At 57.2% G+C, this 26,030-nt stretch overlaps 8 protein-coding genes across 8 annotated transcripts; 5 read left to right on the top strand and 3 right to left on the bottom strand.

The window, feature by feature from the left end:
- The first annotated feature begins 77 nt into the window (after window positions 1-77).
- Window positions 78-1,404, top strand: BCV69DRAFT_91577 (DUF1445-domain-containing protein). Its single transcript, XM_025495631.1, has 3 exons — window positions 78-769; window positions 852-964; window positions 1,050-1,404. The coding sequence occupies exons 1-3, from the start codon at window positions 244-246 to the stop codon at window positions 1,338-1,340; spliced, it is 930 nt and encodes a 309-aa protein (XP_025345183.1). The 5' UTR covers window positions 78-243; the 3' UTR covers window positions 1,341-1,404.
- Window positions 1,405-1,468: 64 nt separating this feature from the next.
- Window positions 1,469-5,473, bottom strand: BCV69DRAFT_274734 (hypothetical protein; the record flags this gene model as incomplete). The annotated part of the gene is made up of 2 exons (XM_025491046.1): window positions 1,469-5,275; window positions 5,363-5,473. 2 exons carry the CDS (start codon window positions 5,471-5,473, stop codon window positions 1,469-1,471), a joined length of 3,918 nt encoding a protein of 1,305 aa, XP_025345182.1.
- Window positions 5,474-5,799: 326 nt separating this feature from the next.
- Window positions 5,800-9,967, top strand: BCV69DRAFT_285620 (hypothetical protein). Its single transcript, XM_025493450.1, has one exon. It carries the CDS (start codon window positions 5,954-5,956, stop codon window positions 9,905-9,907), a length of 3,954 nt encoding a protein of 1,317 aa, XP_025345181.1. The 5' UTR covers window positions 5,800-5,953; the 3' UTR covers window positions 9,908-9,967.
- Window positions 9,968-10,289: 322 nt separating this feature from the next.
- On the top strand, window positions 10,290-13,773 carry BCV69DRAFT_301759 (hypothetical protein; the record flags this gene model as incomplete). The annotated part of the gene is made up of 2 exons (XM_025494594.1): window positions 10,290-10,889; window positions 10,990-13,773. 2 exons carry the CDS (start codon window positions 10,290-10,292, stop codon window positions 13,771-13,773), a joined length of 3,384 nt encoding a protein of 1,127 aa, XP_025345180.1.
- Window positions 13,774-13,897: 124 nt separating this feature from the next.
- On the top strand, window positions 13,898-14,761 carry BCV69DRAFT_285619 (ribosomal protein L16). Its single transcript, XM_025493449.1, has one exon. The coding sequence runs from the start codon at window positions 13,985-13,987 to the stop codon at window positions 14,612-14,614; it is 630 nt and encodes a 209-aa protein (XP_025345179.1). The 5' UTR covers window positions 13,898-13,984; the 3' UTR covers window positions 14,615-14,761.
- A 457-nt stretch (window positions 14,762-15,218) lies between these two features.
- On the top strand, window positions 15,219-20,114 carry BCV69DRAFT_285617 (hypothetical protein). The gene has a single exon (XM_025493448.1). The coding sequence runs from the start codon at window positions 15,570-15,572 to the stop codon at window positions 20,019-20,021; it is 4,452 nt and encodes a 1,483-aa protein (XP_025345178.1). The 5' UTR covers window positions 15,219-15,569; the 3' UTR covers window positions 20,022-20,114.
- Window positions 20,115-20,197: 83 nt separating this feature from the next.
- BCV69DRAFT_301756 (hypothetical protein) lies at window positions 20,198-22,224 on the bottom strand (the record flags this gene model as incomplete). Its single annotated transcript, XM_025494593.1, has 2 exons — window positions 20,198-21,736; window positions 21,835-22,224. 2 exons carry the CDS (start codon window positions 22,222-22,224, stop codon window positions 20,198-20,200), a joined length of 1,929 nt encoding a protein of 642 aa, XP_025345177.1.
- A 1,079-nt stretch (window positions 22,225-23,303) lies between these two features.
- BCV69DRAFT_253585 (sure-like protein) lies at window positions 23,304-24,291 on the bottom strand (the record flags this gene model as incomplete). The annotated part of the gene is made up of 2 exons (XM_025490525.1): window positions 23,304-23,725; window positions 23,808-24,291. Coding segments are annotated over 2 exons (906 nt in total), but the record flags the coding sequence as incomplete, so codon positions are not given.
- Window positions 24,292-26,030: the final 1,739 nt, after the last annotated feature.

The following is a 26,030-nucleotide window of genomic DNA, read 5'->3' as shown; positions in this document are numbered from 1 at the left end:
CCTCTCCGGCCTCGAAGCTTATCATATTGGCCGTCTCGCCCCCGGTTTTCCAGCCTGGATACGGTAGAGAGCTCAGCACAGGGGTGAGCGAGCCACGATCAGACAGAGCAGAGGCATCGCGGACAGACGTGCGAACGATTGCTGTCCCCATCAGACGAGGTGGACTTGGACGTCTGTTGGATGAAGCAGCTGGTTGGTCTCTTCGTTACCATCGAATGCTCGATCTGACCACCAGAAACAAGCATGACCGTCACTGTCACCGTCTCGTCAACGACGACCAAGGCTGCCTTCTTCCATGAGCCTGGCCAGCTGCGCAAGGCTTGCCGTCAAGGAGCCTTCACCACAAGCACAGGCGGCCAGTGTCCAGGCTTTGTGCAGGCCAATCTGCTCATCCTACCAGCTCGATTCGCAGCCGACTTCGAGAGATTCTGCAGACGCAATCCTGTCTCTTGTCCTCTACTAGGCGTCTCAGCCAATGGAGATCGCAAGATACCTGCGCCCCTGATCAGTGCTGGCGCAGCTCAGCTCGATTCAGACGTCTGCTCTGACCTTTCTGGCTACAATGTGTACCAAACGAGCTCGGGAAAGCTACTCTCCTCTACCGAGTCCGTCGAAGAGATCTGGAGGCCAGACTTCTCCTCCTTCTTCATTGGCTGTTCGTTCTCCTTCGAGAATGCCCTTGCGGCAGGAGGACTGACTCCCAGGCACTGGTCGACTGGAGGACAGGTGGCAATGTACAAGACAAAGTACAAGCTCCTGCCTGCTGGAGGTGAGCATGCGATGTGTGGACCCAGCAAAGGTTCGAAGCAACCCATACTGACCAGACAGCCTCGCATGACCCCTTCTTACAGTCTTCCAAGGCCATATGGTCGTATCCATGCGGCCCTACCGCAAGGAAGACGTGCTCAAGGCTCGTCAAATCACCGCAGAATTCATCTCCACGCACGGAGAGCCAGTCGCCTGGGTGAGGCTTCATGCGCTACGGTGGATGACTGAGCTCTGTCTGACTCGCTACTGACCTGTGTCCCCCCCTCCTTGCTTCAAAACAGGGCTACGATCAAGCCAAGAGCGTTCTGGGAATTGAAGACATCAGCAAGCCAGACTTTGGCTTTCCCACTGAGATTCTCGAGGGGGAAGTGCCCATCTTCTGGGGTTGTGGCGTCACGCCCCAGCTCGTCGCCATGGAAACTTTCGCTAGACTGGCAAAGGAGAGGGAGTCAGGTGAATCAGGGGCAATGCCTCTCATCGAAGGCGAGATCGCTATCGGACATATGCCTGGCCACATGCTTGTCACAGATTTGCCAGAAGAGGCAGTCGCACACGGTCAGATTATTCGTTGATATTAGGGCATGGGCGGGTGACTAGACTGCTGCGCGTAAATAGTCACTATTCCTCCTTGCCACAATTGTCAGTCTTCAGTCCCTCATCGTTCGAGAATGTATTGCTAGCGGTCTTCCTTCTATGCTGCTCACACTTCGTCGGCTGCAACGCCGTAGCCACCGCCTCCTGGGGTCATGATCACGATGCGATCCCCCTCCTCCATGAGGGCCTCTGCCTTGCCACCCAGATTGAGGACCCTCTGCGCCTTGCCTTTGCCTCTGATCCACTTATTGACTCCCACTGCACCGTTGCCGCCGCCATGTAGACCTCTCGGTGCCTGGCTCCTCGACTCTGAGAGAATGGCGCACCGAAGCCGGCGAGTAAACTGAATATCACGAATGCAGCCATTGCCGCCTACGTATTTGCCTGATCCTCCCGAGCCTTCGCGGATGCCCCATTGTCGAAGAATAAGAGGGTACTTGCGCTCCATGATCTCGGGATCGCCGATTTCGGTGTTGCTCATGTGGACGTGGATAGCACTCTGGCCGTTCCAGCCGGGACCTGCTCCAGCTCCTCCAGCAAGAGTCTCGTAGTTTCCGAACCCACGAACCGTTTGACCAGTGGAGGGGTCTTTACCTCCATAGCCAAAGCTCAGGTTGTTGCAGGTGCCTTGGGAGCCCGCGCATGCCTCGAAAGCGGTGAGCAACAGGTCAGCTAGTTGCTGTGAAGTCTCAACATTGCCTGCGACGACTGCTGCCTCGTCGCCAGGTGACAACAGCGTGCCCTCTGGGACCACGACCGTTACTGGAGCAAGACAGCCTTGGTTGAGAGGAATGTCGGAAGCAATCAGACTCCTCAGCACATAGATAATGGCGGACCGCACGATGGCGTGTGGGGCATTGATGTTGCCATACGACTGCAGACTGGTACCCGTGAAGTCGAAGATTGCAGATCCAGCTAATTCGTCGATGGTGATCTGAACCTTGATGATGCATCCATCGTCGAGGAACTGCTCTGCTGAGAGCACATTCTTGCCCAGACGCTTGGCAATGACACAGAGCAGCCGACGAACAGCAGCTTCTGCAGCCTTCTGGATGTGACCCATGTAGAAGCGCACCTTTCCTAGGCCGCCCTGGTCTCTGATCAAGGCATAGACCAGGTCAATGCCCTTCTGGTTGGCTGAGACCTGGGCGCGAAGATCTGAGAGGTTGTCCTCTAGTGTCCTGGTGCCACTGCATCCAGGATATTGCGCAGGCAGGACGGAGAGGAGCTCGAAAATGCCTTCCTCATCGAATGCACCTTGCTTAACCAGAAGAAAAGAGTCGATCTGCGCTCCCTCTTGCCAGAGCTCCTTGCTTGCTGGTGGCATGCTGCCAGGACTTGTCCCCCCGATGTCGGCGTGATGTGCTCGGGAGGCTGTCCAAAAGACGATTTCGCCCTCGTGAAAGGCGGGAGTCATCACTGTGATGTCTGGCAAATGAGTTCCGCCGTATTTGGGTACATTCGACACGATGACGTCGCCTGGCCTGATCTTCTCAGCCCACAATTCGATTTGAGCCTTGACGGCTCTACTCATTGCACCCAGATGGACTGGGATATGAGGAGCGTTGGCGACCAGGTCACCGTCGTGGCTGAACAAAGCACAAGAAAAGTCCAATCGCTCCTTGACATTCGTTGAGACGGCAGTCTGACGGAGCACAGTCCCCATTTGCTCTGCCAAGCTCATGAAGCGGTGCCCAAACACGGAGAGGGCGACGGGATCAGGAGCAGCGCCATCGTCAGTGGTCGAAGTAATGGCTGAGTCCAGACTGGCGGCCTCGCTCGCAGAGGGCAGCTTCACCACTACATGCTCCGGTAGACATGTCGCAATGCAGCCAGGCTCGACGAGGAGTGTCTGCGTATCGTCATACATCAAAGCTGGGCCGTAGCATTGCGTACCTGGGGCAAGATCTTTGAGAGGTATGACCGTTGCCGTTTGCCAGCCGCCTTGCGTGAAGAAGATTTGCTTGGTGGGAGTGTTGGGATCCTTGGCAAATGGCGCAGGAGCATACTCGTTCAGGTCTTGAAGGTAGTCGCGAGGCTGCTTGATCGAAGACTCTGCCCAAGCTCGAGCTCTGATGTCGTCTACAATGATGTCTCGCCCCTTGAGGGTGAAGCCGTATCGTTGATGATGAATTGCTTTGAAGGAAGAGACAAAGTCTCCATCGCTGGGCAGAAGGATCATGATAGCATTCGATGTGCCCTGATAGCGGCAGTTGAGGTAGCCTTCAGCTTTGGCGCTGTCGCCATCAGCAGCAACAAGCCCGCTCTCCAGCTGCACCTTCTGACGTGCTTTGCTCATCAAAGTAGCCAGAGAGGCTCTCAGCGCTGTGTTTGTGGCTTCAGTCAGAACCTCGGCGCAGGGCTCTTGTAGCTCTGACACCATGTCGGCCAGTGCTAACCCATAGGCAGAGAGAATCGAAGAGAAGCGCGGGACGATGATGTTGTGGATGCCCAGGTTCTGTGCGATGCCCACCATATGCTGACCTCCAGCACCCCCGAAGCTCACGAGGTCGTGGACAGCCGTATCGAGACCCTTGTTCTGGCAGAGGCTTCGTATCGGCCGACTCATACACTCGTTGCTGACTTCGATGAAACCGGCTGCAATTTCCTCGACGGTGAGAGGTGCAGGAGAAGGTCTGCCACTTGTACGAGCTGCTTCCTCCCTCTCTTGATTGACCAAGGGCAGCATAGCTTCAAATGCTCTACGTGAAGCTTTTTCGTCTAGTGGCTGGTCCTCATTCGGTCCAAATACGCAAGGGAATGCAGGAGACAGTCTGCCGAGGACTAAATTAGCATCTGTGATACTGAGCGGTCCGCCTCGGCCGTAGCAGGCTGGTCCAGGATTACTGCCACTTGACTGAGGTCCGACGACAAACATTCCGTTGACGAACTTGAGTACCGATCCGCCTCCTGCTGCGACTGTAGAGATGTTGAGCATGGGCACTTGAATCTTGATCTCACTGATTTCGGACTCGAAGACGTGTTCGAGTCTGCCGTCGAACCTGGAGACGTCGGTCGATGTGCCTCCCATGTCGACAGCGAGAATAGGTCGGCGCTCAGAGGTAGTGTTGAAGCAGGTCTTGCTGTAACCCACAACTCCTGCTGCGGGTCCTGAGAGAATCGCTCGAGCACCTGTGAAGCGGTCGTATCGAGTAAGCCCGCCGTCACTGCACATGAAGACCAGCTTGTTTCCCAGGGCATCTAGTCCGCCTTCGAATTCGGATGCAAAGGCTGAGATGTAGTTGCCAACTGCCAATGAGAGGTAGGCATCAACGACTGCAGAGTTGGCTCGAGCTACATACTTGATCATAGGCAAGATCTTTCGAGAGGCCGAGACCCGGTAGCCAATGCGCTGTGCAAGGTCTGCGATGCTGTCCTCGTGAGCTGGGTATGTAAAAGAATGCGCGCAGGCGACCGCTGCACAGCGATAGCCCTGTGCATAGAGGGTGGAAAGCTCTTCTGTAATGACGTCGAGCTCTGGCTCTTTGAGTACCTGGATCCACTCCTGCGTCAAACCCTTGACTAGGCCCCTGGTCTTGGCTTCTGCTTCGGTAATTTCGCGAGCCTCGGGGTCCTCAGTGGCAGTGGCAATTGTCACTCGCTCATCCACTTCGATAACCTTGTCGTAGAGCTGAGAGAGCTTGGCAGCTGTAATATCAAAAATGTCTGGCCTGGCCTGCGCGCCGATTCGCAGCAGATCGCGAAATCCCTTTGTCACAACCAGGACAGTTGGCTCGCCTTTTCGTTCGAGGAGTGCATTGGTAGCCACAGTGGTACCCATGCGAATGCTCTCGATGCTTTCTATGGGCAGTTTTGTGCCCCTCTTGATCTCGATGCCATGCACTGCTTCGAGGACGCGGCGCACGCCTTCTGCTGGAGCGCTGGAATAGACGCTGGGATTTTCAGAGAGGACCTATTGAGAGGAACGAGGCAAGGCGTGTCAGCAGAAGGGTCAGAAAGAACCTGGGCTGATACAAGTGCTGCTTCACTTTCTTCTCACCTTGAAGCCTATGTCAGGATGACCCGCCCTCGAGCTATGCACGTCCGTGAAGGTTCCACCTCGATCGATACTTATCCGAACACCTCCAGCAGCTTGCGAAGAAGAAGACATGGCGGCAGGGGTGAGTTGTGAGCAATGGTGACGAGGATAGCAGAGAGGAGAAGGCCAAGCGGCGACTCCTACTTGAATGTGAGTCTACATTGCGAGGACCTTTGCCAGGCGACTGCACAGCGTATTGGTATCAGCAGCTGCAGTGGGAGTGTGTTGGGAAGGAGGACCCTGGGGGCGGGGCGGTGTCGCACCCCCAGAAAGCCGATCTAGTCGCCATTTTGTGGCTGCAGATTGCGCAGCGCCGGAGTTTGTGGGGGCAAAAGCAAAGTAGCCGGTGATCAGATCAGCCAGAAATGTCCGTGATCGAGTTCCGGGAAAAGCCATCTTGCGCCGATAACGAATGGGGCCGGGGAACCATGGAAGTCGTCCATCGCAGCAGCAGCAGCTTGGCGCCTGGCACTTATATGTGCTCACTGTCTGCTTCTGCTAGGTGACAGCGCCTTCACCACCCAACAACGTAGATCCCTGCCAGCACGCATCATGGCCAAAGGCATCACCATCGCCCTCGATCGAGGCGGTACCTTCTGCGATACTTACGCTCAAATTCCAGGCAGGTCGCACCCACTGGTCTTCAAGATCCTCAGCGTAGACCCTTCAGCCTACCCTGATGCGCCCACTGAAGCCATCCGTCGCGTGCTCTCCGTGGCAAGAGGCAAAGAAATCCCACGGGGCCACAAGATCGATCTCGATGGAGTAGAGGCTATTCGCATGGGCACCACAGTCGCCACCAATGCGCTTCTGGAGCGGAAGGGCGAAGCAGTGGCCTTCATGGTCACCAAGGGCTTCAAAGACTTGCTTCTCATAGGCGACCAGAGCAGGCCAGATCTCTTCGACCTCTCAGTCAATCGTCCACAGCCACTACCCAGCATCACTGTCGAAGTGAACGAGAGAGTAAGCATTGCCAATGAATACCAGACACCTGGTCTCGCCGTCATCCAGTGCTCTGGGACAGACAGGATACAAGTCGAGAAGCCTCTCGACGAGCAAGCGGTGGAAGCGCAGCTTCGACAACTGCGCGTGCAAGGCTTCCGATCGCTGGCAGTGTCTCTCCTTCACTCGTACATCTGGCCAGAGCACGAAGAGAAGATTGGAGAGATTGCGACCAAAGTTGGGTTTCTACACGTATCCCTCTCTTCTCGCGTCTCTCAGATGGTCAAAGTCGTGTCCCGGTCCCATTCGGCTGCTGTGGATGCCTACCTCACTCCCGAATTGCAGCGAAACCTCTCGAATCTCTTGCAAAACTTCACCAATGTCAGGCCTGGCATCTTTCAATTCATGGAGAGTGGAGGTGGTCTGGTCGCAGCGGAAAACTTCTCAGGCTTGCGAGCGATCCTCAGTGGACCTGCCGGAGGCGTCTGCGGTTACGCAGCCACCTGTTACGACAAGGAGGACCCTCGCCCCGTCGTCGGATTTGACATGGGAGGCACCTCCACCGATGTATCGCGCTACGACGGCACACTCGAACACATCCTCGAGACAAAGACGGCTGGAGTCATCATCCAGTCGCCTCAGCTCGACATCAACACGGTTGCTGCAGGAGGAGGCTCTTGCCTCAAGTGGCAGAATGGCCTCTTTGCGGTAGGCCCAGAGTCAGCAGGTGCTCACCCTGGACCTTGCTGCTACCGCAAGGGGGGCCCACTGACCGTCACAGACGCAAATTTGCTCCTCGGGCGAATCGTGCCCGAAGCCTTTCCCAAGGTATTTGGCAAGAACGAGTCGGAAGGTCTGGACGTCAATGCTGTGCATCTGCACTTCACTGAACTCGCCGACGAAATCTCGAGGCAGACTGGACGGATCTGGAAGGCAGAAGAGATTGCTGAAGGTTTCCTGAATGTTGCCAACGAGAACATGAGCCAGCCTGTGCGAGCTTTGACTGAAGCCAAGGGCCACTCCTTGGGAGATCACAACCTCGCTGTCTTTGGCGGCGCAGGTGGTCAGCAGGCTTGCTGGATCTCTCGCTGTCTGGACATTGAGACAGTCATCCTGCATCGCCATTCTTCTATTCTCTCCGCCTACGGTATCGCCGTAGCGGACGTCGTACAAGACTCTGTGGAGACGTTCCACGCCGTCTATGACGACGACCACCTCGGCAGCGTTCAAGACAAGGTGGCAGACCTCGAGGCCCGAGTCTTGAGTCAGCTCACCTCTGGCGCTCAGCCTTTCAGCTCCATCGACACTGAAGTATACCTCAATTTGAGGTACGAGGGGACCGACACAAGTTTGATGGTGAAGCAGAGTGAGAAGGATAGCTGGGCCTTCCTCGCCGCTTTCGAGGAGCACCATCGAAGAGAGTTCGGATTTGTTCTGCAAGGCAGAAGACTCTTCGTAGAGGAGGTGCGAGTGCGGGCTGTGGGCCAGCAGGGCGCCAGCAGACCCAGTAACGCATTGTCCCAGAGAACCGAAGCAGCCATCGCCAAGGCGACAGTGACGACGCTACCAGCGAAGTGGACAAAGCCCGTGTACTTTGGCTGCTCTGGAGGCTGGACGCAATGTCCAATCTACTTACTCGACGAGCTTGCTCGTGAACAGCAGACCAACGACGGAACACTTCACCTGCGAGGCCCTTGTATACTGCTGGACAAGACGCAAACGATCGTCGTTGCACCAGGATTCGACGCCGCAATCCTCCCTGAGCACGTAGTCTTGCGACAGATGCGAGCAGCCTCCTCCAGCACTGCACAGACGCCAGTGGCCCAGCTTGCCGATGTGAGCACGGACGCCGTCACCCTCTCCATCATGGCGGCCAAGTTCATGAGCATCGCTGAGCGCATGGGCCAAATTCTCCAGAGGACGTCTGTCTCTGTCAACATCAAGGAGAGGTTGGACTTTAGCTGCTCCATCTTCTCGCCCAGCGGAGACCTCGTGGCCAATGCTCCTCACGTCCCTGCTATGCTTGGATCAATGGCGTTTGCCGTCAAGTACCAGATGAATCTTTGGAAGGGAGACTTGCATCCTGGAGATGTACTGTTGTCAAACCATCCAATCGCGGGAGGCGTCCATCTGCCAGACATGACCGTTGTCACTCCAGTCTTCGACGATCAGGCAGGTCCTGATCCAATCTTCTTCCTCGCAAGCAGAGGTCATCACGCTGATGTCGGTGGCATCCTCCCTGGCTCGATGCCACCGCAGTCCAAGTTCCTGTACGAAGAAGGTGCCCCCATTGAATCCTTCAAGATTGTCAACCGTGGGCAATTCCAGGAGGATGGCCTCAAGAAGCTACTCTTCGATGACCTGGTCGCGGCGGGCCAGCAACCAACCCGCACCTTGGCCGACAACATCAGCGATATCCGAGCGCAGATTGCTGCTTGCCACAAAGGAGCGGAGCTCTTGAACGCTTTAGTCACGTCGTACGGCCTCGACTGCGTGCAGAAGCTGATGACTGGTATCCAAAAGACGGCAGAGCTGGCAGTGAGGAAGATCCTGTGCGAATTTGCAGCACGTCGGCAGTGGAAGCCCGTCACTGCCGTAGACTACATGGATGATGGAACTCCCATCCAGTTGACTGTGACTATCTCCAAGACGGGCGAGGCCATCTTCGACTTTACTGGCACAGGGCCAGAAGTCCTAGGCAACTGGAACGCCCCTACTGCCATCTGCTACTCCTCGGTAATCTATTGTCTGCGCAGTATGCTAGGGACCTCGATTCCGCTGAACCAGGGCTGTCTTGACCCAATCACCCTGATCATCCCTCCCAAGTCTCTGCTTGCCCCTTCCAGGGACGTGGCAGTGTGTGGCGGGAACGTCTTGACCTCGCAGCGTATCACAGACGTGGTGCTCAAGGCATTCGAAGCTTGCGCTGCTAGCCAAGGGTGCATGAACAATCTCACCTTTGGCTACCAAGACGCAGATGGCTCTACGCTGGGCTTCTACGAGACAATCTGCGGCGGCAGTGGTGCTGGTCCTACTTGGCGGGGCACTCCCGCTGTCCAGTGTCACATGACAAACACGCGCATTGGCGATCCAGAAGTCATGGAGAGACGCTACCCTGTCATAGTACGTCGCTTCGAGGTGCGAGCCGACTCTGGTGGATCAGGACTGCACAGGGGAGGAGATGGAGCGATCCGAGAGATCGAGTTCCGCCGTCCGGTAACCTGCTCGATCCTCTCTGAGCGTAGAAGTCGAGCTCCTTGGGGCCTGGCGGGCGGGGGTGATGCCAAGTGTGGGCTCAACTTCTGGCGAAGATGGGACGAGGAGACGCAGAGCTACCTTGGGGACATCAACATGGGCGGCAAGAACTCTGCTGCTATGAAGGCCAAGGACCGGATCCTGATCATGACTCCTGGAGGTGGAGGATGGGGGAGTGAGGATGCTGCCAAGGAGGAGGGAGAGAGCGGACAGATGGATGCAGTGGCGAGAGCACTGGTGCCTGTATGGCAGCCTCGAGCTTCAGGATCGATTGCTGAACGCAGTGCGACTCAGGCGACGTGTGCCTGAGCCCAGTGAGTCATTGCAGGGGTCATGTTATAGAATGAATGTTGAGTAGAGCTTGCGAGGTTGCGCTGTAGAGTGATGCTGTGAGCGTGGTGCGGTGATGTCCAGGTAAGTAAGGTACATTGCTCCTGTCTGCTGCACGTCTCTCTTCCGAGCCGTCCAGGGGCGATGAGTGTTGCGGTGCAGTGTGCATCTACTGGCGCTGCTCTGTCATGGTTGTTGGTGAAGCCCCTTTCCCACCTTGTCTGTCTGCGGCGCACCGTACCACCTGGACGATACGAGGTGGGAGCGTGCCTGCCTGCCTGCCTGCCTGCCCTGCCCTGCCTTGGCTGAGCGAGACGCGTCCCTGTCTGCCACGCGGCGGGCGGCGTGTGTGTTGCACGAGATGTCGGATCCCCGCCAGCTTCCCGCCACGCCCATCGCCCGCACCCGTACCGCCCACCGCCGCGGTACCGCTGCCTCGGACCATCTCCCCCTCCTCCTCCACTCTGCGCCTCCGCCCTCACTCAGCAACAGGACCACTGCGGCCAGCAGGTCTGGCCCAAGGAGTGCACACTGGTCACAACCTGGTGGCAGTAGCAGTCACATCTCTGCACCTCGGACCAAGTATCCCCCAGACTCGACGACTCCCTCTCGCCCCCGCGGCTTGCCTCCTCGTCCACCCGCTGCCCACCCCTCTGCCAGTGGTGTGCAAGTAGACAGTGACCCCGATCTTACCCCACGCAAGACCGACAATTTCCCTACGCCTCCTGCCTTCAACCCTGCCCTCACCAGGAGCTGTCAGAACCTTCGTGCACAGACAAAGTGGAGAAGGAAGAGCGAGCAGCTTCCACATCCGCCCTCGGTCGCCCATCGGCACTCCCTCTCCGAAGCCTTCTTCAACGGATACGAGAGCAATAGCAGTAGTGGTAGCGGTAGCAGCATGTCTGAAGAGCTTGCAAGGAGGAGGAGTGGCAGAGCAAGTACGAGTACGGTTCCCAGCTCGGTGAGTACAGAGCGGCGAGGAGCTACGCATGGAGCGCTGCATCTCACCCCTTCAGCGATATTCTCTTCACCCCCTTCCCTTTCGCCGTTTCTCTCTGTAGCCCGGTAGAGTCTCTTCTCGTGCTTCTCGATTAGCTCCTTCAACCTCGTCTGATCTATCAGCACGTCCATCCTCGTCGCTGGCTCGCTCGTCGAGACCACGTCGTAGCGACCTTCATGAACAAGAGGTCCGCGAAATCAGGTCACAGTCTCGAGCAGGCTTTGCTAGAGGGACAGACGATGACGAAGACGACAATGGTGGTCCGTTGCAGCAGAAGGTAGCTCCGCAAACGTCCTCGCCCCTCTCACGGTCGGCTCGCGAGAGGACTCGCACGAGATCCCCCTCCAGCTTGGCAACAGAGACCGCCAAAGCCTCACTCGCGACAAAGTCGCCTGTCACATCACCTCCCTCGTCAGTGGCAGATGATGAGGTACCCACGAGGAGAAGGACTCTCGCCGCTAGGCGGCGGACCTATGCCTCTGAGCTGGACAGCTCCTCCGATACCCCTCATGCTCAGAGATACCTCCCCCATATCCTCGCCGACTCTTCTTCCTCCAAAACTCTGCACTTGCGCACTTCCAGTAGCCCCAGGATGAACTTCAATCCGCTTCCAAGGCCCATCACCAGCGTCGGAGTCAGAGCATACTCGCGGGCGGGCAGCGTTACTGGAGGGGATGCCGACTTCCATCGTGGCCCTGTGCCTTCACAACGCTCGGACGCTCCCCTCTCCCCATCTGAGTTGGCTCGAATCAGAAAGATCTCTTCTCTCTCTGCCGAGTCGGCTCCTCCCAGCTCTTACAAGCTCGGCACAGCTCGCAGCGACATCTTTTCTGGCAATAGCGCTTTATCGCCCTCCACCTCGGAGCGACTGAAGCTCCTTCAGGGTAGAAGAGAAGCGTTGCAGCGGCTTTCAAAGGAATCGGCAGGGACAAATGGCTCTCCAGCATCTGGAACCAGTGTGAAGGACGCTGGAGGAATTGCTGCCCAGGCAGACCGTCGCCCTCCCTCTCGCAGCGCATCGGTAGCGGGAGCTTCCTCTCTATACCGTTCACCTCGTGAGAGAGCTGGGTCAATGACGAACTCGGCGCAGTTTAGTGAGCCGAGACGACGATCGACTCATTACGCAGCCTCGGAAGTGGGCGGCGATCGCTCACGCTCGATCATCAACACAAGTGACAGCACTCGGCAAAACCGCATCCCAGCTACGCCCACTGCTCGTGCAGCAATGTCAGGGACCGCCAGCGCAATGAGTGGCTCCCGATCGCACAGCAGATTTGCGGCTTCTGCTCGTCATCCTCTGCCTTCATCTAGTTCGGCGCCTGTCCTCGCCCAGCAAGACCTCGACAAGGTGTCAGCCCCCGAGCGCAATATGCTCGTGTCCTTCGACCTCTTCGAGCGACACTTTGCAAAAACTCGCGTGCTACCCACTTCCCCATCCACCGCTCAAGCGCAACAGCCACCTGCCTCTTCCCTTGATCTCGTGGAGAAATCTAGGCAATTCGTCGAGACTGTCTCTACACTAAATGGAGGCATCCGCGAACTAGCTCAGCAGGCCATCCAGAGAGAGATTGAGGCGGAGATGCGAGGTGACTCTGAAGGAGTGGCAATGCTCAGGGAGATGGACAGCATGCTGGCTCAACTACTCAAGCACAGTGACAAGCAGATGAGAGGAATGGGAGACCTCTTGTCGGCTATGATCCGAGTAGACAAGGATGCCGTCAAGGGAGGGATCGAGAGTTTCGATGCTGTCTCTTCTAGAGCCGACAGCCGACTGGGCACAGCTTCGAGCGTATCTGCACGAGAAGAAGTGGGCAGGAACCAGGCGACTCCCGTCTCGAGTGGTACGCATGGAGAACAGATGCGCAAGAGTGCTACTCTGGGTCACTCTTCTGGCAGTCGTGCTGATCGGTGGCACGGACATTCTGTCCCTGCAAAGCTTCGACGAGAGCAGCGCGACATCCGCTTGATTGCAGATTCGCTCAGGGGCACACCTGGCAGGCCCTACAGTCAGAATCGCCGAAATGGAGATTCTGCAAGCCCTGCCCTGCTTGCGGATCAATCAACTAGTTTTGAAGGAGATGATAGCATCGATCGAAGTCCTTCTCTCTCGTACACGCAAAGGAGACGTCAATCAGGCAGTCATTACCGAGATATCAACCAGTCTCGATCGCAGACTGCTCTGGCTCGCTACTTTCCTGGTGAAGCTACGTCGTCTTCCTCCCCTACACTGCAACGCAAAGAACTTCCCATGATGCGCCGGGACTCTGTCTCGACTCTTGGCAGACCCAATGGCATTACAGGCCTCTCGCCTCGTCTCCCACGTCTATCGCACCCCAGCGTGGACACTGCCACTGCCGTTGCTCGACTGGATGCCGCCCAGTTAGACAAATCAGGCCACAATCGACGATCCACAGTCGACATGGTGGGCAACGATCAAGCGCGCAATACTTCTCCTACGTCCTTTTCGAGTGAAGCCGAGACGCTTAGGCATCGTATGAGGAGTGGTGGTACAGACAGTGAAGGCAATACGACTTCTCGCTCTGCCTACGAGGCCGACTACTCTTCTACGAATATGAGCCCCAGCAAATCGGTCGCTCCACCTCCCCGCCCGCCCAAAGCTTCTCGCCGCTCGCAGACTGACCTCAGAAGCTCGAGCAAGACAGGTCATGTTAGAGGTGCTGACATTGGCGGTGATGCTGCCTCTCCGGATGCACAGACGGATGCTCTCAATGGCGGCCTTGCTACGAGTGGGACTGCAATCATCCAGCCTGTGACTGGTGAGGCTAGGATTGCGCTCAAGATGGTCGAAAAGACGTGGAGTGAGCGGCAGCCAGAAGGCGTCTAGGAAGGAGCGACTTAGGCAGGCGGGCGGGCGGGCCGGAGGATGGTCGCTTACGTAATTTCGTATATGAGGGTGGGCGGACTTTGAAATGGGGGGTGCCTTCTGCTTGTCAATCTTCCCTTGTATGATATCCTCGTCGCAGCGACGCTACCCAGAAACTCCACTCGTTGTCATTTCCTCGTAGAGAATTCCTCGGTCCTCTGCCGCTACCACCATGCTGTCGCCGTCAGCATCATCGTCGTCGCTGCTGTTGCAGTCGCTGACGAGGTCCATGGCCTCGCTGTCTCTGCCAGTGAGCGCAAGGCCCATTGCCTCTTCCTCGCGCATCACCACCACCTCGTTCCTCTCCTCGCATCGCCCTTGTCTGGCATCCTCGTCTCTCTTCACACCATCCTCCTCCTCGTCGTCGTCCTCCTACCCCTCTTTCATCGCCTCTCAGCAGCAACAGATGAGGCACCGCGGCGATCTCGCACCGCGTCGGACGAAATATCGCAAAGCGCACAAGGGCCGCGTTCCCATCCCCACCGGCGGCTCCCTCAAAGGCACAACTGTCCGCAATGGCCAATACGGTATCCGTCTCTTGGCCCCCGCACGACTGACCGCCAAGCAGCTACAGAGCGCAGAGACGGCTCTGAAGCGCAAACTCAAGGTGGTCAAAGGTGCACAAATCTTCCTCCGACTTTTCCCCGATATTCCCGTCTGTGTAAAGGGAAATGAAACGAGGATGGGAAAGGGTAAAGGAGCATTTGAATTTTGGGCTGTTAGAGGAGGAGTGGGAAAGGTGGTGTTTGAAGTTGGGGGAGATGTGGATATTAGAGAAGAAGTGGCCAAGGAAGGTGGGTAGTAGGCGGAGAGTGATACCTTGGGATGTGAGCTGATCCTCAAGTGCTCTCTTTCCTCCCTCCTATTCCTTTGCACCCTTGCATGGCCACCAGCTCTCCGCCTCGCCTCGGCCAAGCTACCAGTCCCCACAGAGTTCGTTACACTCTCCTCGCCGCCCCGTCTGGGCACTTCGGTCCTGCACGACATCCCATCTGGATCAGGAGTGGGCAATGCTGGAAGGGAGGTTGTATCGCAGGTGGTGTAAGAGGAGTCTAGCGTGTCGCTTCAGAAGGATGACTTGTCCATCTCCTTCTCTCCTTGCAATGGTCAACCGTATCACTCTGTTTGGCATTTTGGTCCCCTTTTGCACGGGTCTTTGCAGGCGGCACATGCAAGAGGGGGGAATAGCAGTGGCATCTGACTCCCTCTGTCATGGCTCCACTCTCATGATGGCCACGCCCAGATGAGCTGCATGCTTCCAGTAGGTAAAAGCATCACTACGTGTGCCATGACGACTCTGCTGTCCTGCCCGTACTCGCGCACCTCGGCTCCGGATCCCCTTTGCCATGGCAGTGGTACACGTCTCGGCAGAGTTGTGCCTCCGCTCTTTGCTCCGCTGCGTTGCACCACCACCACCCCCCGCGTGATTGACACCTCGTCGATCCTCCTCCCTGCCTGGCACAGTCAGCTACATCTCTCACAATGTCTCCATCCTGGCCATCACCTAGATCTCACTCACACTCGAGCTAGGGACGCATGATGTGATGAGCCCCAGAGCCCGTGTGTAGCCAGACTTGCCCTCCACTGTGCCCGCAACCCTCGTATCCGCATCCCAGCATCTCAGGTGAACGGACTACTACGGCACTTCTCCTCCTCATCTCAGTCATTTTCGAAGTAGAATCGGAACGTTATACCTGTATATACAAGACTCTGCTCCATCTGCTATTCTTCCACTGCCACTGCATCCACTTCTGACCATGTCACGCCCAGACCTTGTCCCCTTGGACCTCGACGACTTGGACCCCCTGCCACCTGCCCAGACGCCCGACGACGATCTCACTCCATCCTCTTCGTCGCCCAAGTCCACTTCGACCAGCTCACCAGTAGCTCGGACCAAGTCCCATTCGGCAGCACGATACGTCACCGTATCCGCAGTCCTCTCCCGCTCTGGCGCCCTCTACCCACTGCACGACTCGAGCAATGACGCCTCTGGTAGTAACATCTTCGCAGCCATACCAGACGCTCATCGCAATGGAGAAGAGCAAGGTGGCGCTACCTCCTCATCCTCAGCTCGAGGCGAGATGCGCTCCAATTCAGTACGAAGGAGAAAGGGCAGCGTCTCGAGCAACGGCAATGCCCTCGAGGCACTAGGCACCTTGCTCCTCCATCGCGATCGTACCGGACGCGCCTCTGCAATGAGCTTCCAACGCTACAATGGCAAGGAAGATCCCTCTCAAACTGCTCAAGCGAATCTTGCTTCCACCTACAGGGCCTTTCTCGATGGTCTGAAGCAAGTATCGGCTTCCACACTGGGCATACACCTCCCCTCTGCGCCTGGCGAAGGTGGTACGACCATTGCCGAGCGGCGAGCCAGGAAGCGAGCCAGAGGGGAAGAAGTGCGTAACGAGGACGGGACCGTCTTTTTTCGAGTCAAGTCAGGAAGGAAGAAGCCCACGTTCGAAGTCTCCCGACCTCCCAGCCCAGAGGTTCGAGCTCGACGTAGCACTGCTCGAACCACCCAGCATGATCCACTGGCGGATCCGAGGCAGGCTTTCAGAAGGGCTCACTCTTCTGCAGCGCCAGCTTCTTCTGCATCGGCAGTCTACGGATTCGGTTCGTCATTTGGGATCGTCGAGCCACCGGAAGCGCCTCCTTCGCCCCTTGGCATGCCCGGCGACTGGCCAGGCGGCAGAGGCTGGAGATCAGCAACGAACAATTTCGAAGACGATGATGACCTGCCTTTGCTACTCCCGCCTCCGCTGCTCGATGACCGCGGTAGCGACCCTCAGTCCTTTGAAGGATTGCTGGGCATCAGAAGGCGACGAGAGCAAGAGGAGGCCAGAAGGCGATTGGAGAGGCTGGCGGCAAGGAATCGACCAGCGCACAAGGTGGGAATGATGACGGCACTGGGCAATTTTGTCAAGGCGGCTCATGCCGCCGACGTAGCTTCGCGGTCGCATAAGCAAGCGGTAGCCAAGGGCAGCTTGTGGCCACAGCGGCCTGGAGCCCAATTGGGACGACGACATACCGACTCTCACGAGATGATGAGGGCAAAGGAGCTGTCACGAGCAAGGAGACAAGAAGAGACTCAAACGCAAGATCCTCTTCCGGAGAAGGCAGACACGGCCACCACGCTGACTGCGCAGGATCTTCGTCGACCATCCATCCTTGGCTCACCCGTCTTGGAAACAGTCTACGAAGGCAGTGTCGCCGGCGAAGCAGTCGACGAGGCTCATCCTCCCCCTCAAGACTCTCGCATGTCGAGGAGGTCATCAACAGCCTCGCGCTATGCGATGCCGCCACCTCCTCGTCTTTTACCCGTACATCTGTCCATACCTCCATCTCCAATGACATCGCATGATAGCGCTGGCCTTGACTATCTCTCCGCCACCTCCCCTAGAGCACCTTCAAAGCCGCACATTGGACCCACCATGCTCAGTCTCCCGCCTTCTCCATGGTCTCCCCAGCCTCTACCACAAGACCAGCAACCATCCTTTTCCTTTGCACTGATGGCAATGTCTATGCCTTACTCGAGTCCTGGCACGCCTCGACTGGCTCCTACGCACTTGAGCGTAATGCCGTCTCCTCTACCTACAAGCTCCATAGCTGCCGAAGGCGCCCGCAATGGCTTCTGGTCTCCTCCAAGTCTACCCACGGCTGTCTCAGGGAAATCTTCTCTCTGTGCCTCACCTCTGACCCTGCAACCCTTGGACGATGAGAAGTCGCCGCCTCGAGTACGACGGAGGAAGACTAGCGCTACCAAGCGACAGACGCCTGGAATGCTGCTTGACGCATCGCCTGAGCATCGCCGCTCTGAAAAGGTGGACGATCTATCTGCAGCTGCCGCTTCTCCGGCAAAGCTTGCAGTACGATCTGACCCTTCGGACTCAAGCGTAGACCTGTCGAGGACCCTCTCAGTCGGTGTCGCATTCTTCTTCGAGTTCATCCTCTTCTGTGTGACCCACTTGATCGACCTCGTCTGGGAGGTAGCAGAACACATAGCTATGGCCTACTGGTTCACGAAGTGGATGGTGCTCAACCTGACCGGCAGAACCGTACTCAGTCGATGCCTGTATGAAGCCTTTGCGCTGATACAGGGCGAGTGGGCGCTGGTCGCCGAGGAGGATCACGAAGAGAAGCGGTACAGACGAAGGAAGAGCGCAACTGACTCGGACGACGAAGAGGACCACGAGAAGGTGGTCACTGGCACCAAACCACCCGGGCTGACCAAGTGGCAGGTATGCAGAGGTCTTCTGGAGCTCATTGCTTTGCAGACTGTCACCAAGGAGCGCTGGATCCGCGAAGGTTCAGGTCTGACACTGCTGCAAGGATGGCAAAAGAGTGGTAGAGGTCAACAAAAGGGTGACCCTCACACCGAAGAGCATGAGGCTTCCAGTGACTCGGATGACGAAGAGACTGACCTCATCGTCACGCGTCGAGACGTCGACGTCCTGGAATTTACTCGCACGCCACGGATCAGGCCAAGCGAACATCATGGCTACCCTTCATCAACGTCTGCGTCCGGTGGCGGTGACTACTTTGCTCAAGCTCAATCGAATACCTCCTCTCACCCTTCACACGCCCCGCGTTCACTCGTCAAGACGATCAAGTGGGCTTCTCGCCTCGCCGTAGGAGCCTATGGTCTACACGTCCACATTGTCGATCTACCTCCCACATTTACCCCATCGGGCAACCGCTTCACTCGCCAGACTTTTGCGCACCTCTCCCGTCTGAGCAATCCAGACGATGTTCTCCATGCTGACATCCAGCAGATGAGTGCCGTGGGTGAAAATGGGCTGGAGGAGCTGTACCAGCCTACTTTTTACGTTGCGCGAGACCACGTGCGCAAGATGATCGTCGTTGCCATTCGGGGAACGCAGAGCTTCTCAGACATCATTGCCGATCTGGACATGAGGACTGCCAAGTTCCCGCTGAGCGAAGAAGAGAGCGAGGCGCTGCAGGGTGAGGGTTCGTCCTGTCATGCTGGAGTACTGAGGGCTGCGCAGGGTCTGCTGAGAAAGGAGTCGACACTGTTCAGGACGGTGGATGAGGCGCTGCGGGAGCACACCGATTTTGGGCTCACCTTTGTGGGCCACTCGCTCGGTGCTGCCATTGGGAGCGCTGTCGTTATGCTCTTGGCCGAGTACAACGCGTCTGAGAAGAGCGGAGGGGACTCCCCAAACGGCCACCGTGGCCAAGAAATGTCCTCTCCATGGACTATCAACGCCTCTTCTGGTCTCCCCGCCGGTCGTCCAATCCAAGCCATCGCATTCGCCCCACCAGCAACCTTTTCCTATGCCCTCTCTGCGCGCGCAGCCCTCGGTGGCTCTAAACCCCTCGTCTACTCTGTTGTGCTAGGGGCCGACTTCATCCCTCGAGCTGGGCATGGGCAGGCGAGAGAGCTGCGCAGGGTGCTGGGAGCGCTCAGTCGTGTCAGACGTAGGGATGCTTCCAAGAGGAAGAGGAGAAGCGACAAAGGTGAAGAGGGCAGGAATGATGACGAAGAAGAAAACAAGGAGAGTGCGCGCATTCACGTCCTGCATGGCTGGTGGAAATGGCGCAGTCTCGCTCGACGTGAAGGGAGTGGTGGTGCTCGTGGTGGACTCAACGCAGAGGAGAGGCAGAGGAAACGGGACATCGAAGACGAGTTGTGGAGATTGAGGAGCGATGTAGAAGCGGACCTCTACTCTGCCATTAAGCGTCGAGCCATGGAAGAAGAGACTGCTGAGGCAGCTGCAGCGGTCAGTGCAGGAGCAGGAACAGGAACAGGAGCAGAAGGCCAAGGAGAAGCACACACCGACGGGACTGTTCAGAACGGCACTGCTGCTCCTCTCCCTCCTACGCCCTGGATTGGACCTCACTCGGCACAGCCGCTCCACCGGCTCACCCAGCGCAGACAGACGCTCCTGGATCGTGCTACGCTCAAGAGCGAGGCGGTACTGGGTGGGGTGATGCTTCCTGCCGGTCGCACTCTCTACCTCGAAGCAGGGGGAGAGGGAGCAGGAGGAGATGGAGAGAAGACAACGCACCAAGAAGCACGGACAGGCAACAGCAGCCACGGGGTAGAAGAGGCAATCAGACGTCCTCTCCCGCCCAGACTCTTTGCCGTCGAGTCTCCCTTGTCCTTCTTTGCGCTGCCAGAGTTTGCGACGGACATGTTCGCCAGTCATCTACCCAGCAGCTACGAGGCGGTCATCGAGGAGCTCTAGTCTCAGTCTTTGTCTTTTTTGTCGAGTGGGGGCGAGTATAATGTAGAGCGATAGTGAAGCATTAAATTGTGGTATTGACACGTTGGAAGGATGAAAGAATGAGAAAGAGTGCGTGTTGGTGTAGAGAAAGCACAGGAGCTGCTTCTCATCTTTCCTCTTTGCACATCTCCTCACCACTACTCTCGCACCGTCTGATCATCAAGCGCCAGCAAAGGTGGGCTAGGCAGCGATCCTATCCTGCCAGCTGCACCACCGCCAGTGGTAGCCCTCGACCCACCAGGCGCGCTTCCAGGGATCCACCTCCTGTACTGAGTGTGAGCTGCAGTGGAAGGATAAGTAGCGCTGGACTGAGACTGGGTCTGGGAGTGGGAGTGGGCGATGAAGACGTTACTCAGCCCTCGACCTATCATCATCTCTGGCCGATCCACGTGGAAAGAGGTGGTGGTGCTCCTCCTCGTCAATCTTGGTGGCGCTGTCGTACCATTGGTTCGAGGATCAACCCGCGAGCCAATTGGCCGCAGTGCATCTTCTGGCGAGGCAGAAATGGCCAGAAGCAGACGAGCTGCCGATGAGGCTTCTGGCTCGGGACTCTTGCCCGTGGGCGGCCTGCTGCTGCTGTTGGGCCAGGATGGATACTCGTCCCCGGGGACCATCTCGTGGTCCTCTTCCTCGTCCTCCTCTCCCTTCATCGCCAACTCCTCCTCTTGAGTCACACCGTCCCGCACGGACGAGGTAGACCCATGCTGCCCTCGCACCTCGCCGTGATGATGCTGGTGAGGGTGTGCAGCCTCATACAGTGGAATGGCAGCAGGGGGTAGAGCAAACGATGGTGCTGCTACCCTTGCATCAAAGCTCTTCTTGCGTCCACTCCCACTGCCACTGCCATTGCCAGCTAGAAAGATGGGCGAAGAGGCAGAGAGGCTCATAAAGGGGCTCGTAAGGCTGGACAGACCCCCGCTAGAGGCAGGAGTGCTGGTCCCCTTCGACGAAGAGGACGGCGCCGAGGAGGACGAAGCGGCCGCGGGAAAATTTGGGGAAGAGTCGTACCAGTACCCATGATTGTACCCATATCCGTAGCCGGGGACAGAGCCAGCCAGCTGATGAGGCAGTGGTAAGTCTGCCTCGCTTGCAGTCTCACTCGAGGCTGACATGCTTCGCACATGGCCTAGATCTCGAGGGTAGTTTCCTCCTAGCTTGACAGGCGTGAAGCCACGTGGGTGCTTTTCGTCGATTGGGACTTGCGTAGCTGTCGAGGAGGGAGGAGCGAGAGAAGGTGGGGAAGAATGGGAAAGAAACCCAGTAGGAGGGGGAGTGGTAGTGGTGTCCTGCACTATATCATCATGGATAGTCTCGCCTCTATCTATCCTCTGTGCCTTCCCAGGCCTCTTGCCCGTCTCCAGCTCCTGAATACGAGCCTGTAGCTGGTAGATGAAATCGATGGTATGGGTGAGAACGTCGAGCTTGTGCATTCCCAGCTCCGGCTCAGCATCCTTGTCCTTGTCCTTGGCCTCTTCGACTACCTTTCTCCTACTTCGCTTCCTCTTGCGCTTCGCTCCTGGACCGCTCAAGGCTTCATCTGCGCCTGCTTCAGTGGTGGGAGAGGCAGCGTTGGCTGGTTGGCCTGCTTCGCCTCCGCCTCCTTCGAGACGTTGTCGAGCGGCAATCTCCTCGTTGCAGGCAGGTACGAGGTTGCGAAGTGTAATCAGGCGATCATTCTGAATGGATCAGCGAGGGGAGCGGAGAGTAGAAGTCTGCGTCAGCTCTCAGTGCTGCACAACGGCGCCTTCTGTGCCTCTAGAGCACTGCAACTCACAATCTTTTCCCTCCTCCTCCTCTCAATTTGACTGTGAGTAGCCCTCCTCTTGTTATCCTTTGCAGCTGCCGAGGTCCGACGGGATGAGCCCGACGTGGACGCCAGAGTTGCACCAGCTCCTGCGCCTGCGCCCGTGCTTGATGCTGACGCTGACGCTGACCCAGTAGCTTCCTTCTTGATCGCCTGACTAGCGAGAATGGCCGCTGCCCTCGAGGGTGGAGGAGCCATGGTAGGAGGAGGTGGAGGTGGACGGTGGGCAATTGGGGGAGAAGGGTGAAAGAGACCCATTGCTGGACGACTACTGTAGGGATTGCAAGATGACGAGGAGGAGGTGGAGGAAGGTGCTGGTGGGAGAGGTAGAGTTGGGAATACCAGTGGCTGTGACCTCATTGCGAGGCTGGCTGGCTGGCTGGTGGTTGGTGCTAGTGTAGTTGCTGCTCCTACTGCCGGCTGAGGTGTGAGATGGTGAGGGAGATGTAGATGGGTTGGTAGAATCGCAGCCGTCGTAGCTGTATCCCTCCCCTCTTCGTCTGACTCCTGCGTGCGGTGAGGGTCGTGTGGGTGTGGGTGTGGGCGTGCGTGTGAGTTCGGCAAGGACAAGGGCAAGTGGTGGTAACGTGCTGCCCCTTTTCCCATCGGCACCTTCCGGGGCAAAGCTCAGCGTTGAGTGCGTGAGTGAGTGATTGATCGACTGAGTGGACAATGTGACTGGCTATGAGCACTCTGCCTGCCTTGAACAGCTCAACGACTGCCCTTCTGACTCCGTCGTCATCGTCGTGTGCGTCTCCTCCTGGCCCTCGTCACACTCCCCCCGCCTGCCCATCTGCCTGCAGCTCCCCCCCCCTTCCCCCCTCTTCCATCAAGGGGCCACGTCGTGCGACCAGGGCACCCACCCACCCACGCACAAGGCATTCTGGGGGGCCCTGGAGCACAGGCACAGGGCGTGCAAGTGTGTGCGACTGGGTGGGTGAGTCAATGGAGTGGAGTGGTCCACGTCGTCTGACACGTTCCCTTCTAATCCGGGGACGTGGGCCCCTTTCGGCGTCGGGGAAATTAAAGGCACACGCAGAGGCACACAGGCACAGAGGCACCGCAACAGCAACAGCAACACGATCGATTGCGTGCGCCCCGCTGCGCTCCTGCTGAGCCGATGGAGCACGTTCCTCGGCTCGGCCGGCGGCACGTCAATTTAAAGCGCGACGCGGCGCAGTGAGCATGTCTAGCGTGGAGCGTGGGGGGAAGAGTATGGCATTACCCCCTCCCTAGTGATTGAGCGTCAGCATCGTCGTCGTCGTCACCTCTAGCTAGCTACGTCTACCGTTCAATAAGTACGAAGAAATAGTGCCACACTCTAGGCGTAGTCAGATGATGACATTGACATTGGCATTGAACTTGGTTGAATGATCTTCACTCTCACACTCTTCTTCTACAACACTCGACCTTCACCCCTTGCCTGACCAAGCCCTTCTTTAATTCTTCTTGTTCAACTTCTTGGCAACGGCATCAATGACCTTGGAAGGAGACTTTGCCTTGGCACTAGGCGAATCATAGTCTACCGCAAAGACGCTCACCGACGCCTTGCAAGCTCCCGATGCCACCCATTCCGTCTCGCCCTGGAGAGAGCAATCGCCTACATTGCAAGTGTTGAGTCCACCCTTGGGAACAATGGCAGCATAGGTGGGGAAACCGGCAGAGTTTAGCACCAGCTTGTCACTCTCTGCTCCACCGGTCAGACGGGTACGCTTAAAGTCGGCCTTGAGAGAAGGGCAAGCAGTCGAGTTGAGAGAGGCGTAGTTGATGCTCAGAGCGAGACCGTTGGGAAGGAGAGGCTTGGAGTCCAGGGCGTCGGCATAGGTGCTGACGAAGTTGGCAGTAGCGGTACCGATGATCACTGGTGAGGAAGAGGCAAGGGGCAGAGTCAGATAAGCTTCTCGGCATTCCTATCGCAGCTTCACTCCTCCCACTCTCCCCACTGTACTCACCAGACTCATCCTTGGTAGAGCTGAGGTCCAGCGTATGGTAATCGCGCATAGTGGAGCTGGCAGAAAAGGCCATGGCAGGGTATCCCCTACCTACAGCGGCATAAGCAGCACCGAGAGTACCAGAGAGGGTGTACAGCAAAGGTCCCAAGTTGGTGCCCTCATTGGGTCCCGAGACGAAGAGGTCAATCTTCCCACCGAAGGGCTTGACCTGGTCCAGAGCCCAGAAGGGTGTCGCAGCAGGGGTAGAGTTGAAGTAGGCCAGTCCAGAGTCGGAAGAGTTACGACCAAAGTAAGGAGCACCAGCAGGGGCGGTATTGAAGGCTGCGGGACCCGTGAGGTTGGAAGTAGGGAGGACAATGGTACCACCCTTGCCGCTCTGCTGGACCGCAGGGGCTACCATCTGTACGCTGTGGCCAGCTCGGCGCAGAGCATAGTAGGTGGCACGAATGTTCGCAGACGCCCAAGAGTCATCGTTTCTGGAAAGGCAAGAAGGATGGGACAGAAGAAGGTGGAAGAGGTGTAGGTATACAGCATTACTCAAGGAAACAGATTCCACAATCGAGTTCAATCTCCGCAACCCCTCGTTCCTATCTCTCACTCCACACTCACGTCAAGACGATGTTGAGCTTCTTCTTGGCAGTGCGGACATGCTTGAATCCAGCAGCGTCGACTCCATAGGTGGAACCAGACTTGGAGCTGGCTCGCTCGCTGATGGGAGAAGCGAGGACAGAGGGAAGTGCCGTGAGGGCGAGGATGGCGCTGAAGAGGGCAAGGAAGGAGAAGGTGGAGCGGTGCATGGTGGGCAGAGAGGGAGAGAGAGGAGGGAGGTGAGCAGGGGGAGAGAGGAGAGGGAGTGGATAGGAGAGGAGAGAAGGGAGGGAGGGAGCAAGGGCGAGGACGATACAGAAAGGTTCTTCTTCGGAAGCAAAGTACTTCCATCGGATCAATTATATACCTTTAGGATCGGCACACCCTGCCCTCGGAGGCAATCAATCAGCTTCCGCCGTCAGAGCAAAGCGACAACTCCAGGTTCGCATAGATGACCGACGTTCCTTGCATTGCCCAGGGGAGACGCCGAGGGGATCTTCTGTCTGCGTGCCCACGAGGAGGCGGGGAGATGCCAAGGCGGGCAGGTGGGCAGGCGAGATACAGGCAAGCGACTTCCCCCTCTGCTCTTCCTCCCGAAACCCGCTCATGGTCCCCACTCGGCTTTCAAACAGTCGCACTGCTGAACCAAGACATTCGAGCGTTTGGCGCCGAATTGTCCGTTACCATCGTGTGTCCGGAGATAGGCGCAGAGAGGGTAGGCAAGGCAGTGGTGGGGTCGCTACTCTACTGACACTGAAGAAGTACTGTGCGGGGGCAAGAGGGAGGCGAGGCGCGTGCGAGTCGAACACGTTGCCTCGCCTCGCCTCGCCTCGCGTGTCGTCTCAAGTGCGGCGTCCTCGCTTGCAATGAAAAAAGTAAAGTCAAGGCAAGACTCGGTAACCGCCGTCGTTGCCGATCAATTCTGACGCGGGTGTTAGCAGCTGACAGAGGAAGGCCCACGCTCCTTAGCGAGTACGAGTGCGGTGAGATTAGCGAAGGGGTCAGCAATTGACTGACGAGATGTTCCTGCATTCTTGGCACGTGTACCTCAAAAGGAGGAGAAGAGGATCGCAGAACCCCGAAGATTAAATCACCGAGCAGAGGGAAGGAAGTGAACATTGCACACACATCGTACTCGCAACAGGCACTCGTTGTTGTTAGGGGGGGAAACATGATGAATTACTAAAACGGCAGCGAATAGATAAGAGGGGGAGCCACGACAGACTGGAAAGGACTGTCAGGGGAAAGGGGGAAAGGACACGACACAAAACATAGGGAGCTAGGTAGACAAGGGGGCAGAGGCCAGTAGTACAGCTCAAGGTCCGGAGTACTGAGCGCCAGTGCCACCGATTCCGCTTCCAGCAAGAACCTGTAGCAAACACCAGAAACCATGATACTGAAAGTGGGGGGGAAACACGTCTGATCGAGAGGGAATGACTCTGTGAGATGGGGGAACCTGGAGTTGAATCCCGACCCTGAGCGGATCCACTCTCTTCTATTCTTCTTCTTCTTCTCACTGTTTCTTTTTCTTTTCTTTTTTTCTTTCTCTCTCCTCTACTTCTATGAGATTGACCAAAGTCAAGATCTCTTCACTTCATCTCTTCTTCAAAGACCTGCACTTGTCTC

This window comes from Pseudomicrostroma glucosiphilum (genome assembly GCF_003144135.1).
Source record: "Pseudomicrostroma glucosiphilum strain MCA 4718 unplaced genomic scaffold BCV69scaffold_19, whole genome shotgun sequence".
Taxonomy (NCBI): Eukaryota; Fungi; Basidiomycota; class Exobasidiomycetes; order Microstromatales; family Microstromataceae; genus Microstroma; species Microstroma glucosiphilum.
The sequence above is the reverse complement of the archived record's forward strand: the minus strand, read 5'-3'. Positions and strand labels throughout refer to the sequence as shown.

What these genes read in the sequence shown, in the direction of transcription:
- BCV69DRAFT_285619 (XM_025493449.1), top strand. Translation starts at nt 13,985, where the DNA reads ATGCTGTCGCCGTCAGCATCATCGTCGTCGCTGCTGTTGCAGTCGCTG.
- BCV69DRAFT_285617 (XM_025493448.1), top strand. Translation starts at nt 15,570, where the DNA reads ATGTCACGCCCAGACCTTGTCCCCTTGGACCTCGACGACTTGGACCCC.
- BCV69DRAFT_91577 (XM_025495631.1), top strand. Translation starts at nt 244, where the DNA reads ATGACCGTCACTGTCACCGTCTCGTCAACGACGACCAAGGCTGCCTTC. An exon ending in CAAGCTCCTGCCTGCTGGAG is followed by an intron (nt 770 to 851) that starts GTGAGCATGCGA and finishes CCCTTCTTACAG; the next exon opens with TCTTCCAAGGCCATATGGTC. An exon ending in ACGGAGAGCCAGTCGCCTGG is followed by an intron (nt 965 to 1,049) that starts GTGAGGCTTCAT and finishes GCTTCAAAACAG; the next exon opens with GGCTACGATCAAGCCAAGAG.
- BCV69DRAFT_285620 (XM_025493450.1), top strand. Translation starts at nt 5,954, where the DNA reads ATGGCCAAAGGCATCACCATCGCCCTCGATCGAGGCGGTACCTTCTGC.